General features: G+C 44.5%; 1 protein-coding gene across 3 annotated transcripts in view; it reads left to right on the top strand.

The window, feature by feature from the left end:
- Positions 1–3: 3 nt before the first annotated feature.
- Positions 4–17300, top strand: part of LOC118973375 (uncharacterized) — a 111197-nt gene continuing 93900 nt past the window's right edge. The window contains exons 1-2 of one of the 3 annotated variants that reach the window (XM_073232490.1): positions 4–706; positions 7226–7348. In XM_073232490.1, coding sequence (XP_073088591.1) covers positions 18–706; positions 7226–7280 — 744 coding nt within the window. In that variant the 5' untranslated portion in view covers positions 4–17 and the 3' untranslated portion in view covers positions 7281–7348. Of the gene's footprint in view, positions 707–7225; positions 7421–17300 lie in introns of all 3 variants that reach the window. The other 2 variants (XM_073232489.1, XM_073232488.1) reach the window with 2 other exon arrangements.

The following is a 17300-nucleotide window of genomic DNA, read 5'->3' as shown; positions in this document are numbered from 1 at the left end:
AGAGTTCGGGGAGGGGTATGATAGCTTTTCCCGACTGGTACTTCGTGCCCAGCGGCACAGGTAAAAGAGCGGGACCGGGCCAAGGGCGACGGCAGCGGAGGCAGGGGCGATGCAGCCGCGGGCGCTGGGACGCGGCGGGCATCCTGGAGGGCGGCCCGCAGGTGGCAGCGCCGGGCGGCAGGCGGGGCGGTGGGAGGGGAGGGCTCGGCGCGCGTCGGGCGGTGACGGCAGCGCGGAGGGGAGGTGCGAGCCGCCAGCCGGCGGGGAGCCATGGCGAGAGGCCGCACGGCGGCACCCGCATCCGCGCCCGCGTCCGCTGCAGTCCCGTCCGCCGCCCCGGGGTCCACCCGGCCGCCCTCCCCGCGGGCCGCGAGCCCTTGACCCCCGCGCACCACAAGCGAGGCGCCCGTGGGAGCCCTAGAACCCCGACGACCCCTGCATCCCGGAACCCCGGACCCGAGCCCGGGAGCGCCAGGTCGGCCGGCGCGAGGCAGCCGGAGGAATCGCCGAAGCCAGACCCCACCGCGTGCGCCCCGGTGCCGCCCGGCCGGCTGCTGCGGAGGAAACCGGGGCCGCCGGGCGGCGGGGCTGGCCCGAGGACAGCGAGGAGGCGGCGGCCAGGAGAGCCGAGCGCCGGGGCAGCTCCGCGCCGGAGGCCCCCGGGACGGCGTCTGCTACCGGACCGCGCTCCGGGCGCACCCCGCGGGTAAGCGCGGGGTCCGCTTAGACGCGCCTCGGGCCCGGGGGTTCGGTGGGGAAGGACGCCGCTATTCCTGGAGTGTGGGCCATTGATGCGGTGGCCGCGGAAGAGGCCGGGCGCCGGGACCCAGCGGGGGCAGCCCTGCTCCGGCAGCGGACGCACCTGCGGGAGGCCCTCGGGGACCGGGAAAGGTGGCCGTAGGGGACCGTGTTGGTAACGCCGGGTGGCCTGGATTCCGGGTTCCTCTCTGTGAGGTGACCTTCAGAGAGCCCCAAGCTGAGCCAGGCCAGAGCGCGAGCAGCACCCGGATTCCCATTCGCAAAACTAATGTAAATTGCATTTTCTGAGTGTGTATTGAACCGGACAAATGGCTTTTAGGACCCTCACTTCCGTTTCTGAGAGTTAAGTTCACCCTGTCACTTTTTTGATGATGAATTTGTAAATTCTTTCCGAATCTTCAAGGATAGTCTCTTGCATGTAAGGAAATGCTTTGTTTATTCTTTTGCAAAGTTGTGTTTAGGAACACACCGAAAGCCCAGCTGCGCATGGGGCTGCGGCGAATGCACCCTCCTGGGTAAGACCCAGTGTTTTAAACCCTTCCCTGCACTTGTGCAGAAACTGAATGAGCATCCACTTTGAACACCTCCAAAGTATGTGTTTAGGCCTCAGATGTTTTAAAGAAGTATTTTTCTCATATGCTTCACTAGAATTTAGTTGCTTAAAACACATGTGTGTTGTTAGTGTTTTCTGCGGGTGTGTAGGTAGGATGGGTGCCCTGCCCTGGAGTGTCTGTTGGTTACTGTGGCAGGGGGTGACAGACACCAGAGAGAAACAAGTTAGGAACAGTGTCCTTGCAGTTTCCAAGTACAAGAAGAACAGAGGGACGGGTGGCCAGACAGAGCAGGGCTCAGCTCAGAGCAGTCTGCGCTGAGGAGGGTCTCCCGGGTTCCAGGGAAGCATGACAGGCAGGAAGCTTGGCTGGCATATAGAGTTGGACCTGGAGTGACAACATGGCGCCTTCCTCACTTGGTTTGGAAAGGTCACACTCATGTGCCCTTTGATCTCTGATCCCAGCTTTAGCGTAGAAGTGCACATGTAAGGACAGACTGAGCCACCCGGGGAGCTGAGCTGGGCTTGAGATGCTGTACTGGGTTAGGAAGCTCGTGTCCATGCGCAGCAGGTTTGGCCACAGTTGGACTTCAGCCTGTCTCCTTCCTGTCTGAGTCCCTAGGGACCTGTGAGATTTGGTTTCCCATCCCAGCTCTCCCTGGAGGGTGTCTCCATCCTGGTTGTGTTGCTTATGCTTGTTCTACAAGGACACTGGCCTTGGAATGGAAAACCTGGATTCAGATTTCAGCTACTCTCTTTTATAGCTCTTTCACCTTGGGCCCTTATTTAACTTCTCTGACCTCAGGGTTCCCCCTTTCCATCCAAAGTAAACAAAGAGTGTTTTAAATGAAAGCATCTGTCTGTAAAAGTGAGTGACTTGGGAGGGTTTTCAGGTCTCATCCAGTATGACAAGGTGTGTGACTTGGTGACCTTGTGACCCAAGCAGGGATAATAAAGTAATAGTATAATAGTAATTTCTATATTACAGGTTTATTGTGAGGATCAGATCAAATAATGTAAAATGGCTTTGAAAATAAAAGAGCAATGATTCCATTGAAAGGTGTTTCTAAAACTTTGTTTCTAAATTAATAGCATCATCATACTGTTTGCCATCTGAGGTGGACTTCTTCCTCTCATTGCATTTTTTGCCCCAGCCTCTGACCTTGCACATAGTAGGTCTCTGTAATTGTTAGATGACTCTTGAACTAAGCATCTCATGTGGGTTCTTAGATTTTCTTTTATACTCTTGGATGAGTGTCTGTTGTAGAGAGACATACTGTTGATCAGTATGTCTTCTCCCTGATTTTTCCTTCTTTTTGAACAAATATTCCCTCTTCTGACTTGCCTTCTTCTTAGGTGTATCCAAATGGAAGCCACCTGCAGTGTTGAAAAGTTCAAAGTTTTAGCAAAGGGATAGTAAATATAACATATGTGGAAATCTAGATGCCTCTGAGCTACTTAACAATACCAAACGCTGTGCAGCTGCTTAAGGAAAGGCTTTGACATATTCTGTAAAGGGCTGTGTGGCATTATTTTTCATTGAGAAGCTTATTTAATTATGTGTTTGTTAATAGTGCACCTGGTGTGGAAGAGGGTGCAACAACAGGACTAGAAGGTGAACTCTTAAAATCTATTTGGGTATCTGGTCCAGAATTCTAGGAAGGGCCGCTCCCAGCCTTGCCTGCTAGTGGTGAGAGCTTTCCTGAGAAGCACTGTAAATATCTTTGATGAAGAATGACAAATAGCAGTGATTTCTCAGGTGGCTGCTCACAGCCTTGGGAGTCTTTTCTGTCTCACACTGTCAAATGGATTACATTGAAGTTTCTTCAACTTGTCCCATAACCTTCAGGACACGGAACACTGGAAAGGGGCATTTGGGGTCTCAGCCTGAGGTTTCCAGCACTTTTAAGTGAGCTTTTCCGTGTTAGTTCAGTGATTCCTTTGAATAAGAACAGATTCCAGGTTCATCTTGTTTATTTTAACATAAAAATACTTTAATTGGGAAGAAGACAAGGATGCCCACTCACCCCACTGTTATTCAATATAGTTCTGGAGGCCCAATATAGTTCTGGAGCAATCAGACAACACAAAGAAATAAAAGGCATCCAGATTGGCAAGGAAGAAGTTAAACTGTCCCTGTTTACAAATGACATGATATTGTACATAAAAACCCTAAAGAATCCACTCCAAAACTACTAGATCTAATACCTGAATTCAGCAAAGTTGCAGGATACAAAATTAATACGCAAATCTATTGCATTCCTATACACTAACGATGAAGTGGCAGAAAGAGAAATCAGGAAAACAGTTCCATTCACAATTGCATCAAAAAGAATAAAATACCTAGGAATAAACCTAACCAAGGAAGTGAAAGACCTATATTCTGCAAACTACAAGACTCTCTTAAGAGAAATTAAAGAGGACTCTAACAAATGGAAATTCATCCCATGCTCTTGACTAGGAAGAATTAACATTGTTAAAATGGCCATCCTACCTAAAGCAATCTACAGATTCAATGTAATCCCTATCAAAATACCAACAGCATTCTTCAATGAACTACAGCAAATAGTTCTAGAATTCATATGGAACCACAAAAGACTCTGAATAGCTAAAGCAATCCTGAGAAAGAAGAATGAAGCTGGGGGGATTACGCTCCCTGACTTCTAACTCTACTACAAAGCCACAATACTCAAGACAGTTTGGTACTGGCACAGGAACAGACCCATAGACCAATGGAACAGACTAGAGAGCCCTCATATAAACCCAAGCATATATGGTGAATTAATATATGATAAAGAAGCCATGGACATACAATGGGGAAATGACAGCCTCTTCAACAACTGGTGTTGGCAAAACTGGACAGCTACATGGAAGAGAGTGAAACTGGATTATTGTCTAACCTCATATACAAAAGTAAACTCAAAATGAATCAGAGAACTGAATGTAAGTCATGAAACCATAAAACTCACAGAAGAAAACATAGGTAAAAATCTCTTAAATTTTCTTTTTCCTGAATGTATCTCCTCGGACAAGGGAAACAAAATAAAAAATGAACAAATGGGATTACATCATGCTAAAAAGCTTCTGTAAGGACACCAGCAGAACAAAAAGGCATCCTACGGTATGGGAGAATATATTTGTAAATGATATATCTGATAAGGTGTTAGCATCCAAAATATATAAAGAACTCACACACCTCAACACCCAAAAAGCAAATAACCCTATTAAAAAATGTGCAGAGGATATGAACAGACATTTCTCTGAAGAAGAAATTCAGATGGCCAAGAGGCACATGAAAAGATGCTCCACATCGCTAATTATCAGGGAAATGCAAATTGAAACCACATTGAGATATCACCTCACACCAGTTAGGATGGCCAACATAGAAAAGACTAGGAACAACAAATGCTGGCGAGGATGTGGAGAAAGGGGAACCCTCCTACACTGCAGGTGGGAATGTAAATTAGTTCAACCATTGTGGAAAGCAGTATGGAGGTTCCTCAAAGAACTAAAAATAGGAATACCATTTGATCCAGGAATTCCATTCCTAGGAATTTACCCTAAGAATGCAGGAGCCCAGTTTGAAAAACACATATGCACCTCTATGTTTATTGCAGCACTATTTACAATAGCCACGAAATGTAAGCAACCTAAGTGTCCATCAGTAGATATATGGATAAAGAAGATGTGGTACATATACACATGGAATATTATTCAGCCATAAGAAGAAAACAAATCCTATCATTTCCAACAACATGGATGGAGCTAGAGGGTATTATGCTCAGTGAAACAAGCCAGGCAGAGAAAGACAAGTACCAAATGACTTCACTCATCTATGGAGTATAAGAACAAAACAAAAACTAATGGAACAAAACAGCAGCAGACTCACAGAACCCAGGAATGGACTAACAGTTACCAAAGGGAAAGGGGGAAAAAGGGGCATTACAATTAGCACACATAATATAGCGGTTGGAGGGAACACGAGAAAGGCAGTATATACAGAGGAGACAAGTAGTGATTCTATAGCATCTTACTATGCTGATGGACAGTGACTGTAATGGGGTATGTGGGGGGGACTTGATAGTAGGGGGAGTCTAGTAACCATAATGTTCAAGTAACTGTACATTAATGACTCCAAAATAAAAAAATTTAAAAAAGAAGAAAGAAATCCTGCCATTTATGACAACATGGATGGAGCTAGAGGGTATTATGCTCAGTGAAATAAGCCAGGCAGAAAAAGACAAATACTACATGATTTCACTTATTTGTGGAATATAAATACAAAATAAAACAAAATGAACAAAACAGCAGTAGACTCAGATACTGAGAAGTGACTCGTGGTTACCATGGGGGAGGGGTTGGTGGGGAAGGTGAGGGGGATAAAATGGCACAAAAATTCTCAATCATAATATAACGTTATCATGGGGATGGCAGTACAGAGTGGGGAATATAGGCAGTGATTCTGTAACGTCTTCCTATGTTGACAGTAACTGCCCTGTTGGGGGTGAGGATATAATAATGTTGAACCACTGTGTTGTATACTTGAAAGTAATATAAGATTGTATACCAATTATACTTAAGTAAAAAAAAAAGTGGTCAAGAAAGATGTTCCTTAATTTCCCTGGGACTCTGGGACTCCCCACAGCAGCATGTATATTCCAGTCTGAGAATCTTGGAACTGCTTATTTCTAGGGTTTCTTCTCCAGACTTTTTGATATGCCAGGAAACTGAAAAGCAGTAGGTAATCTCCTTCCTAGAGGCAGTGGATTTTGTACTGGCACCTGAAAAGGATACCCCAGTAGCAAAGGAAAATAGGTGTATTAGTAAGTTAAAAAATACAGCAGAATATAAATCATCTGGGTTTGAAAGTTAAGGAAGACCATGCTCTGAGTAGTAAGTGGACTTTGAAATATTTTCTTTCCCCTAAGAATTAGTTTAAAAATAACTGTGAACATATGGATTAAGTGCTTTGACCTTTTCTGAAAAGTATTCTGTTAGCCTAACCTCTTCAGTGCACCTCTTTCTTTATTGCGCTCCTCCTTAATGACTAGAATTAGTTACTAGATGGTGTGATTATGTTGATTAAAAAACGTCACTGTCTCCTGACTAATGTCACACATGTTATAAGCAAATCCTACATTCAGTTACATAGATGTACGTTTATTTATGTCACTTCAAATGGATATTAATTAGAATAAAGATACAGAGTTTTATTTTATCTTCTCCAGGTTTGGAGAAAGCTAGCATCTATACATACAGAGAATGCTAGGATTTTAGACATTTTCCATCAGTTCCTCTGGTTATTTTGGTAAAATCAAAAAGTCCTTGTAGGTAGTTCTTTAACATCAAGAGCATATGCTGTTGGATTTTTTTTGATGATAACATTCTGCAAGCTCTCAGTTTTTAAGTTTTGCAGAAAGCAGAGAAGGCGTGGTGTAGCCAGGCTTGCCTACTTTTATTATAGTCCTTATAAAGTAATTTCCAGTTTGGGATGTGGTCAAACATAAAGTGTCTTCCTAGATTGTTGGGAATGGTTTGATTTCATTTGTATTATTGAATCATTAATTTGAACCATGAGGAGCCGGTGAGCATGGAGTACAGAAGCCGTCCTTGAATTTGTCTGAGTGCCTTTGGGACACATTCTTGGGGAGTGGGGAGGAAACATTTCTTTGACTTCGAGAAGCCTTGGTTGTCCTCATTGTGATGAGAATGTCAAGAAGTGAGTTAATGCAAATGGTTCGGCCATTTATATCAAAGGGACTTAGAGTCCAGATTCATGGTAGAACCAAGTGGCTGTGGCCTGGGTGGAGAAGCGCAGTGGGAAGAGGGTGATGCTCATGAGAGGCAGATCCTCACTATTGCTGTTCCTCAAGGCTGATACCTGACTTTTGGTTGCATGGTTCCATCTAATTGCAGCAGTGTGAGGCCTCACTGCTCAACTCAGCGTCAGCATCACCTGGGAGCTCGTTAGACCTGCAGAATCTCAGACACTGACCAAGACCTGCTGAATTTGAATCTGCAGTGTAACCATATCCACAGGTAGTATTAATGATTGGATGCCCCGTTATGGTTACACAGAATTTTCTTTCCTGAGACATGAGGCCAGATGAGGTAAGAACAAGTGGCCAGCACACCCCTGTTCTCTGCCCTGTTGGGAGGGTTGGTGCTCAAAGTTGGATTCAGCCTCTTAACCTTCACTGAAAGGAAAAGGGCTAGGGTTAATCAGAAAATATTGTGGATCACATTCTTTCCCCAGTGTCCACCTCTTCCCTTCCTAAATTATGTGCAGTGAGCTGTAAAATGGGAGGACCCAGGGAGGAAAGGGCAGACTCATTCTAACCCAGGAGTAAGGAAAAGCAGCCCAAATCCAGCTTGTTGTTTACCTTCCCAAAGCACGTCTAAAACCTTGGCTGGTGTTCTGAATTCTTAAAATGATGCTAGACCAGTGAGCAGGCAGTCCTTCCTAAATTCTAGCCAAGTAGTTGAAGCATTTACCCACACGCTTACCTACCTTTTGTTGAGCAAATCTAAAGTGCCAGGTCATGTGCACTGTGGCTCTGGGAGGTTGCAGGACTGAGTAACAGAATGGATTTGACCACGGAGCCTCCGGTAAGAGGTATCATACAGGTTTGTCTTTCTGTGTCTGGCTCATTTTACTTAGTGCAATGCCTTCAGGTTTCGTCCATGTTGTAGTATGTGCCAAAATTTCATTCCTTTTTAAGGCCAAGTAATATTCCATTGTGTTATGTATGCCATTTTCTTTATCCTTTCATCTGCCTTTGGACACTTGGGTCTCTTCCCCCTTTTGGCTGAAATGAGTCATGCTGCTGTGAACATGGGTGTCCAAATCTCTGAGTCCTTGCTTTCACTTCTTTTGGATATATACTCACAAGTGGAATTACTGGATCCTGGTAATTTCATGTTCAATTTTAGAGGATTCACCATGCCATTTTCCTCTGTACCATTTTATATTCCTGCCGGGAGTACACAAGTGTTGCAGTTTCTCTGCATCCTCTCTGACACTTGTTATTTATTTGTTTTTGATAACTGCCATCCTGATGGGTGTGATGTGGATATTTCTTTTGAATCACTTTTCTCCATTTGGTTCTTCTCCCAACACTTGCCAGGATCTTCGCCTTGCTTTGAACTGGGAGGAATTCATGAAAAGTAGTGGCTATTAGTACCTTGCTTCAACCCTTCCTCCTTATTGCTGTTTAACTCTGCAGGCATTGCATTTAATTTATTTAGTAAGTGTAGTGGGACTCACATTAGTAAGGTTTCCAGTAGCTGCTAGTGTTTTAATGTCTGCAGGTCTGTGTGTTTACGGTCTTGCCTTCTATTCTTCCCTCTCGTTTCTTATATTTTGAATGGGGTTCAAGAATGTGTGAGTTAGGGGATCAAAGAGGATAACAGAAGGGCAACTCAGTTAAGATATTTTGTGATCCTGAATGTAGGGTTCTGAGAATAAACGTGGTCTGCCTGTTGCACCTTGACTTTGAGTGGTGTTTGGTGGTCTGACATTTGCAGAGATCTGGCAGCACAGTTACAATGTCAAAGGTCATTTTTTATTAAAAGAGGGGTGCAAAGATGTAGGCCTTGCCTGCACTGTAGGATTTCAAACCTGAGAACAGATTTTGAAGTTTCCTTAAACTAAAGGGACAGACAGATTCTTGCCATGTTATGAAGTTGGAATTGGTAAGCATTGTGACTGGGGATTAAAAAGATCAAAAAAACATACAAAAACCCAAACCTCTGATTCAGGAATAGCAATATAATGATTTAGAGGAAAGGTGGGGGAAGGAAGATGAACAATCTTGTCTGTGTGACTCACCGGCACCGAGCCTGTGAGTGTACATGTGGGCGCGGAGTCTCTGGGACAGTTACCGGCGTTCACAGAAGAGGAGTGTCATCCAGATGTAATTTCACTTTGCATCTAGAATATGTTTTAAATAAAATGCTGAATACTATGGAATTGTACAGTTCTGTTTTATGTACCTGAGTGGGGTGTAGCCTTTTCATTTATTTGTTAAAAAATTAAAACCTCCGGATTTAACAGCCTGTCTGGACAAACTATAGGGCACTACTGATGTGTTTGAAGCTGTGTTCCTTTTTTTTTCTCTTTAAGATTGGTGCTTTGTTAGGGATAGGTGTGGTGAACCTAGCAAACAAAGAACTGTTTATGACAGCCAGTTCTTGAATCACTACCTTATGTGATAACTTCACATGGTAATTATTAAGAGGATTACATGAATTGATATGAATGCTTGCCTCAGAGTAAGCATTTTGTGGTAGCCATTATTATTGTTGTCATTGAACTCCTTATGATCCATTTGCCTGCAGATAATTTCAGAGCACATATTCTGTGCCACACCCTGGAGATCTGTGCAGGCCCTCACTGTCATGGCAGCTGTGACAGGCGCGGCCCTCGTGACCTGAGGTGCTGAGGTATGGGCTGTGGCTGCGGCTCACTTGGCAACTACCTTCCCTTCTTTGATTTTGAGGAGGAAGGATTAACTTTGCAAGGATCCCAAGGCAATAGAGAAATTCATTTGGACTTGATATTTGGACACAAATATCGACATTTCAAAGGTCTCTTGTGGAAGAACTGTAGTTTGATGTTAGGTATTTGAGAAAATATCTTTCTATTCAAGAAAATAAGCAGAATAGTCCTATTATAACAGTGGATAAAAGGTGGGACAAGCAAATCACTGGGAAAATAGACTAAAATGCTGACTGATGTAGTACGTGTGTTTATACTGTACTTGTAAGATAGGAAAATAGTTTGTATTATTAATTGAGAAATTCTAAGTACTAGGGAATGCCATAGCAACTATTGAATGTGAACTTGAAGAACTTAACTTGTAGCTGCGCTGTGATCTCATATGGAAGGGAATAAAGAAAATAAATGTTCCTGGGAGTTTGCGTATCTTATAATAAGACTTTAGCCTTTATGGTATACTGAATTCTCTATTTGGCAAGAGGCAGCATGGCAGAGAATGAGCAGCATAATCAAGTCTTAGAATTTCCCTCATAGACTCAGAAGATATATCCACGTTTTTCACTGGGGTGGGAAAGGGATGCGGTTTGTTGACTTTCCAAACAGAAGACCCACGGCAGGCACACGTGACCTCGGGAGAATCAGCTGGCTTCTCCTCTGTGTGTGTGCCCCGGCCAGGTCATGCCCAGGCCTCCTCCACCTTCCGAATGACTAAGACTGGCAGGGGAAGCTCTGGCTTCACTCAGGGCGAGAGGGTTTGGTGATTTCATCTGGAGCCGAAAGTGGCAGTGCAGATGGAAAGAAGTGCATTCCTTTGAATGGTGTTGAGAGATAAGGCAAGCTCTCTGCAGAGACAGTGGAAGGGTTATGGAGGGGCGGAGCCAGCGATGAGGCTGAAGTTTCTGAATTTGATTAACAGCTCAGTCGTGCAGGGGTAAGAACCCGAGATCCTGATGCTTAGGGCAGAGGGTCAGCTGGTCCTGACACTTGGAAGAGAGATCCACGTGTGAGATAAGGGTGTGGGGACGCCCCCTGTGGGCGGTTGTGAGACCTCATGCAGCAGAGTTCACAGAGGACTGACCGGAGGCCGGCCTGGAGGCCAGAAGTGCAGGGGGTGTGTTCTTGTGGTGACAGTAGGATTCATGGAGTGACTGCTGTGAGAAGCCAAGGAAAGGCTAAGGCATTCTTTGGGGTGTTTATACATAGTAGATATGCAGGTATTTGTAGATCTGTATCGCTTGGTTTTCTGTGGTTCAGAAGAGATCCTTGTTCAGCTTTGTGAACATCTTATAGTAACATGTTGACTGTAAGAGTCTTGTGGCTGTGAAAATTGGCAGGTTTCCTTGCCAAGTTTCAGATAGACTTGGCTCGTGGGGTCCATGTTTTATGAGTTTTTTTAAATTAGTGAACTCTGAATTGGAGATTTTACTGCATTTTCTTGTGATTCTTGCATATCTTTCTTGAGGTTTTACAGTTTGTACTATTGGAGCTGCAAAATCCTGGTAAAATTGGAGGGAATTAGAAATCACTTGTTTTAGCAAAGATACTTCCACAGCCCCATCAGGATGAAAAAAAATAAGAAACTTGACAATACCAACTGCTAGTGATGATGTGGAGTAGCTGGAAGCCTCATGCACTGCATGTAAAGAAGAATAATCACTTGGAAAATTGGCAAGATTTTCTAAAGCTGAACATACATGTGATGACCCAGTGCCACACTCCTGGGCATGTTCTCAACAAGAACGAGTACTGTGCACTTTGCTCATGGTAGCTTTACTCATGAGAGCCCCAACCTGGGAAATCCCACATGTTCATTAGCTGTTGACTCTATAAACAAATGGTGATATATCATGCAATGGAATACTACTCAGCAATAAAAAGGAGCAAAATATAAATACATGGAATACATGAATGAAGTTCCAGGCAAATTGGGGAGCCAAAGATACCAGACATAAAAGTATATGCTGTATAATTCCATTTTCAGGAAGTTCAAAAACAGGCAAAGCTATACTGTAAGAAGAATCAGAACAGTGATGATTACCTAGGAGGTAATGGCTGTGTATGTAAGTAAAAATTAATGGAGCTGAATGCATAAGATAATTAAAGGTTTTAGTTAATTTAGCAACTATTAGAGTTTAATGCAACATAGTGTAAGATATTTATTCCACAGAATTTACCTGTGCTCTAACTTGTGGTTTTCATTCCAGGTACCCTTCCTCCTGTCCCTACTGGAGTCATTAGAACACACACTGCCCTAGGAGATGGCCATTAAGATAGCTGTTGACCAGTCTTTGGGATGATTAAGGGAGTCTGGGTGTTCAGTCTTTTTCCCTTGGTTCTCCTAGGGTGTATTGCTTTTATTGTGGGCCAGGGCCTGGCCTTGGGTGAAATGATTGAGCCTAAGGTATAAAATTTAAGGTGGAGGAGTTGCCAGAAAATATAATCAAGATAAAAAAATTTGTAGGCATTATTTCTAAAAAATATTAAATTATGCAAAGAAATCTATGATGAACAAAATACGAACATTTTGAATAAGGGTAGAATTGGTATTACTGTCTTTTCCTTTTGCCTCATGCCTAGATCGGGCTTTCCAGGGTGCTCCTGTGGGCTGCAGAGACACAGACTGAAAGGGGATGTGTGGCCTAGTGGTAGTGAGAGTGAAAGGACCAGGTGGATGAAGACTGAATAGCAATGGATTTTCTTAGTGCTTTTAGTGTTGTGTGAAGAGAAAACAACTGTGTTGTGTCTTAGAAAGCATTCTTCTCAGTGTCTTAAACATTCCAACAAAAGGGAATAATGTATAAAAGTATTTATGACGTTCCTTAAAATACTGTAATTCTTTATACTTTTTGAATTTTGCAATATGGCAAGAGTCGTATTGGTGTCATAAATCAAAACAGGAAATTGTCAAGGCTTAGGTAACTTCTTCTTGTCATTAACCAAGGTACAAAAACTCTGTTTTGGTGTGTAACAGTAGAAAACGTGATTGCCCACCTTTTAGCAGATCATGTGATTGCTATTGATACAGTTACCTGGTAGGCAGGGTAGTATTGAGTAATTTGCTAGCCCACATATTGCATGCTTACAAACACATCCATACTCTTGTAAGTTACAAGCGTGGTTTCCAAAATGTGGCCGCCTTTGTCTTTTTCTGGTGAATAAGCCCCATGTATCATGTCCTTTTGGCTCTTCGTCGGGTTCAGGCTGAGCTGAGAGGGACGCGACCCAGATTCTTTATCCTCTTCCAACTCCTATGGATACCGTATCAGGTCCAGCTGGAGTCTCCTCTCCGTCACTTTTCAATGGGCTTCCCCTTAAAAGCTGAAATACTTGCCCTTCCTGCTGCCAAGGTACGGTTCTTTCAAGTGCTAAAGGGCTTTTAAAAGTGTACTGTGATGGAAGTTTGTTTCAGAAAATTATACCAGAGAGGGTTAAAACTTGCCAGCCCTGTAAAACATCACTTTGTTCACATCTCAACCCGTTTCCAGTTTTGCTGTGCATGGTTTTCCCCTAGCAACGCGCAGCAGTCAGTGGGGAAGGTAAGCTGACCAAGAGCCCCCGGGTCTCCTGGAGGACCTGTACCCAGCACCTTGGCAGCAAAGCACACATGGTGCCATACCGGGCCCGCGTTGTATATAGAAAGGTTGTTCCTTAGGAGTTCCATTTCTTTAATGGATATTGGGCTATTCTGACTTTTCTTTCCTGTTGAGATAGTTTGGGGAAGTTGCATAGTTCAAGGAGTTTGTCCATTTCATCTAAGCCGTTAAGTTGATTGGCAAAACTGTTCTCCTTTTAATATCCAGAAGATCTGTAGTGATGTCCCCATCCTTTATTTCTGATATTTACCGTTCATGTTATGGACACTTCTGTTCAAAGTATCTGAGCAAATTAGTGCGGGGAAAGCGGCGGGAGTGGCTTCAGGGAAGAAAGCCTGAAGGCCGAGGAAGAAATGAAGCCCGGATGTCGGGGTGGGCGGAGGGGCGGGGCTGCTGGGGAAGGCGCGGTCACGTGTGCGGTGAGCTCACTGGTCCGGGACCCCAGCTGTGCTATTCTTAGGGCTTTGAGTCTGTGGCAGATGTTCCCGGCGGAGGCCCAGCCCTGTTCATTTCCCACACGCGGCGGGATGCAGTACATGGGAAAGAGCCGTCGGTGACAAACAGCTTTTCCATGGAAAATATCACTACTTTTTCCTATGAACTTATTCCTTTTCTTTCTCTTTCTAAACTGCTCATTCTTTTTCTGGCTCTCTTTCTGATTTTGTATCTCTGTGTCTTTCCCCCTCTTTGTCTGTCTGTCTCTTTCTCTGTTCCCTGGGCGCTTTCTGCCTTCTCTGCCAGTCTCTGTGTTGTTCTCCCTCCCGCACCCCTCTTCTCATACTTCCTTCTTTTCTCCTTTGAGACCCTTTTATTGAACTCTGTGTGAACTGGAAAAGGACATGTGGGATGTGAAGAAAGTTGGCCCATTGGGTTAAAAGCGAACCTCGGCGCTGCGTAGAACGCGTAAGGCGCTCAGGTATGTCTGAGGGTCCTGCTCGAGACCGTCCGGACGGAGCCTGCTGTAAACGGCTGGCTTGCTGCCTGGCCTCCTCAGGCCCAGGAGCAGCGGTGGCCGTCGGGCCCCCTGTGTAGGCTGATGGGCGAGCAGGATCACTGGTTATTTTTGTTTATTTTTGCACAGTCTGTGCATCCCTGGCCTGGTGACCTCCCCTGCCACTTGTCTTGCCCCTCACTGACCAGCTGCTGTCCTGCAGCTTCCAGGTGGCCCTGCCCTCCCCTCTTGTTTTTATAGAACCCGCGTCTAAGCCTGGAATCTCGAGGTAGAATCAGTATCAAACTGACTTAATTTGTTGTTCTAGGGGTCCAGAGTTTTACAGGGAATGTGCCACTTTGTGATATGACCTCAGTATATATTCTTTAAAGCTCAGAGTGATGCAAGCTTCATTAGGGAAGTTTCCTACTTCTTATTTCAAAGTGCTGGTATTTCATTGTATTTATTTACATTAATTGTGTAGTTATGACACAAAATCATTTATTTCAAAAAAAGTGAAATAACACCTGCCTATGTTAGTGTCATTTCTTTAATAATGGCTACAACTGTCAGAAGTAGATTTTAAGAAAATCTTCTATAACCTGGGCATTTTCTACAAAAGAAAGTAAATTGTAACTGTTTAAAAAAATACTCTATTGAGTTTTAAAAATTACTTAGTTGCAAAAAAGATTAAGAAAAAAAGCTCTGTGTGCAAACTATACAGTGAAATCAGTATAAGAGAGATTCTGAACTGGACAGCTGATCATTCACACTGATTTCTCTGCTAATTCTGAGATTGGGAAGGAAAACCAGCAACCACCGTTTTCACTTCCCTAACTTCATCTGAAGGAGGGAGCCATCAGGCAGGAACCTCCTCCCGGGGCTGCATCCTCAGCTGTCACAGAGAGGCGGGTGCCCGTGCCAGAGCTCCGGGCTGCAGCCTGGTGTTGTGTACCTGCCACATCCTGGTATATATGCTGATTCCAGACACATGGCTGGTTCTGCTTTTATAGGTCTTCAGCGGGTAAGAGTCGCCTTTGGCTGGGGCCAGGGCATTCTAGGCAGAATGGGGAGCTGGATATCTATGCAGAAGGATGGTTGCTGAGTGCATGCTGAGTGGCTTCTCTGGGCCACACACTAAGGTCCGACAGTAGACTAGACATTCCAGGTCTGGGACACAAATGATGAACAGGTATAGGATGTTATGCCGGGTAGTGTGTAGGGGTGGTGGTGAGGGGGGATGGAGTGGCTGTGAAGTTGTGTGTAGGGAGGCTATAGGTGAACAGAGACCCAGTAATGGGAGCAGGGGTAATGAGCCATAGGGAACTACAGAGGCCGAGCACACAGCAAGAGCCGAGGCCTCTGGAAGAAGGCCAGTGTGGCAGGAGGGCAAAGAGCCCTGGGAAAGTGGGCACAAATCAGGGGGACGGTTAGAGCAGGCATGTATGCCGCTGACCTGCACGGTGGTCAGGACTTGGGATTTTAATCTCAGTAGATTAGAAGGAGGCTGCTGGAGGATTCTGAGCAGGGGAGTGATGTGAGCTGATACACTTTTTTCACAGATCCCCTAGCTGCTGTCTGGAGAGCCAGGGTGTGGAAGCAGGGAGGACAGAGAAGGTTTTGTATGGTAGAGGGCCAGGGAGAGTAGTGGCCGCTCAAGGCCAGTGTAAGGATGTGCTGTACCCTGGGGTAGGGGCTCAGCTCGGCTGGCCATGGATATGAGGAGCAAAGAATCCAGTGGGATGCCCTAGATCTTAATGCATTCTAAAGGGAATTTTTAACATCAGAAAACTTTACATAATTTAAAAGCCATTTACATAATTTAAAATTTGTTATATGTAATTTGTCAGTCCAGTAGTTAGTAGGGCCTGCTGGGGTCAAAGTTTTCCTGATAACAAAGAAATAAATCAATCTCAGGCTAGATGCAAAGGCAGGAGGAATGAGAATGTTCTATTCTTTTATATCTGAGACTTGACTCTCGGCAGAAGATAAATGTCAAACTTCATCCCAAATCAATGAGCATGAAGTTACCATCAAACAGATTATGAAGAAAAAAGGAGCAATGTGTCTCAGAGCACAGTGTCAATAACAATTGATTATAGGTAACTGTAGCACTTTGCATTTTCAAAACGAAAACTTTCTAAAGATTCTGAAAGTGATTTGATAGTATTTTCTCAGTGTTGTTGCCAATTGGCTTCTTTGTGTCTAGATACAATGCCCTATTTGAAATCTACTATTTTAAAAATGCTTCTCTTACAAATTAGAGTTGGATTGTCAGAGGTGCGTTTCCCGTTTCCTCATGATGTAGGTGATGGCACTTTCCCCCAGTGAGGATCAGAATTTCAGGGTCCAGGAGATTATAAAGTGATTAAACAGCTGATCCAAGGTTCTTCATGATCAGTCTTGCTCATCTCAACAATCGGATTGTTTCCCTGCCTGCAAGGCTGCCGGCCACGAGGCCTGGATTTAGGGAGAAAATCCCAACTGCCACAGCTCCAGAGGGTGAATGGGGAATTCAGCTCCTCCACCTGCAGGCTTGGAGGGGCTGAGTTAGGAATGCTTAGCAGGTTCCCTCTTAAAGCATGTGCCTCTGCTTCAAGTGGGTCAGAGCTGAGGTTGTCAGTAAAGAATGTGGGGAGTGCATTCTTTACGAATCTGAAGGGTTTGAGGACAGAAAATCATGCTGTGTTCTGGTAGAATATGGTAAAAATAATCAACATGAGAGCTGGGCTTATTTTGGGATTGTGGTAAGTGAGGATGAGTGGAGCATGCCTGTTAATTCCAGAATGTGTGGTTGCTTCCCAGGCAGTGACCATGGGGCTTGTGTTTCCTCCATGTGCATCACAGAGGGACTGTCCATTGCCCCATGCTGTTTATGGCCAGGCACATCTTCTCAAGCATGGTGTGAACCCCCAGGATATTGCTCAAATTCACCTAGAGTTTGTCAACCGGAAAACACTTCTTTCC

The sequence above is a fragment of the Manis javanica genome, chromosome 3 (assembly GCF_040802235.1).
Source record: "Manis javanica isolate MJ-LG chromosome 3, MJ_LKY, whole genome shotgun sequence".
NCBI lineage: Eukaryota > Metazoa > Chordata > Mammalia > Pholidota > Manidae > Manis > Manis javanica.
This window is presented reverse-complemented; position numbering and strand designations above follow the sequence as displayed.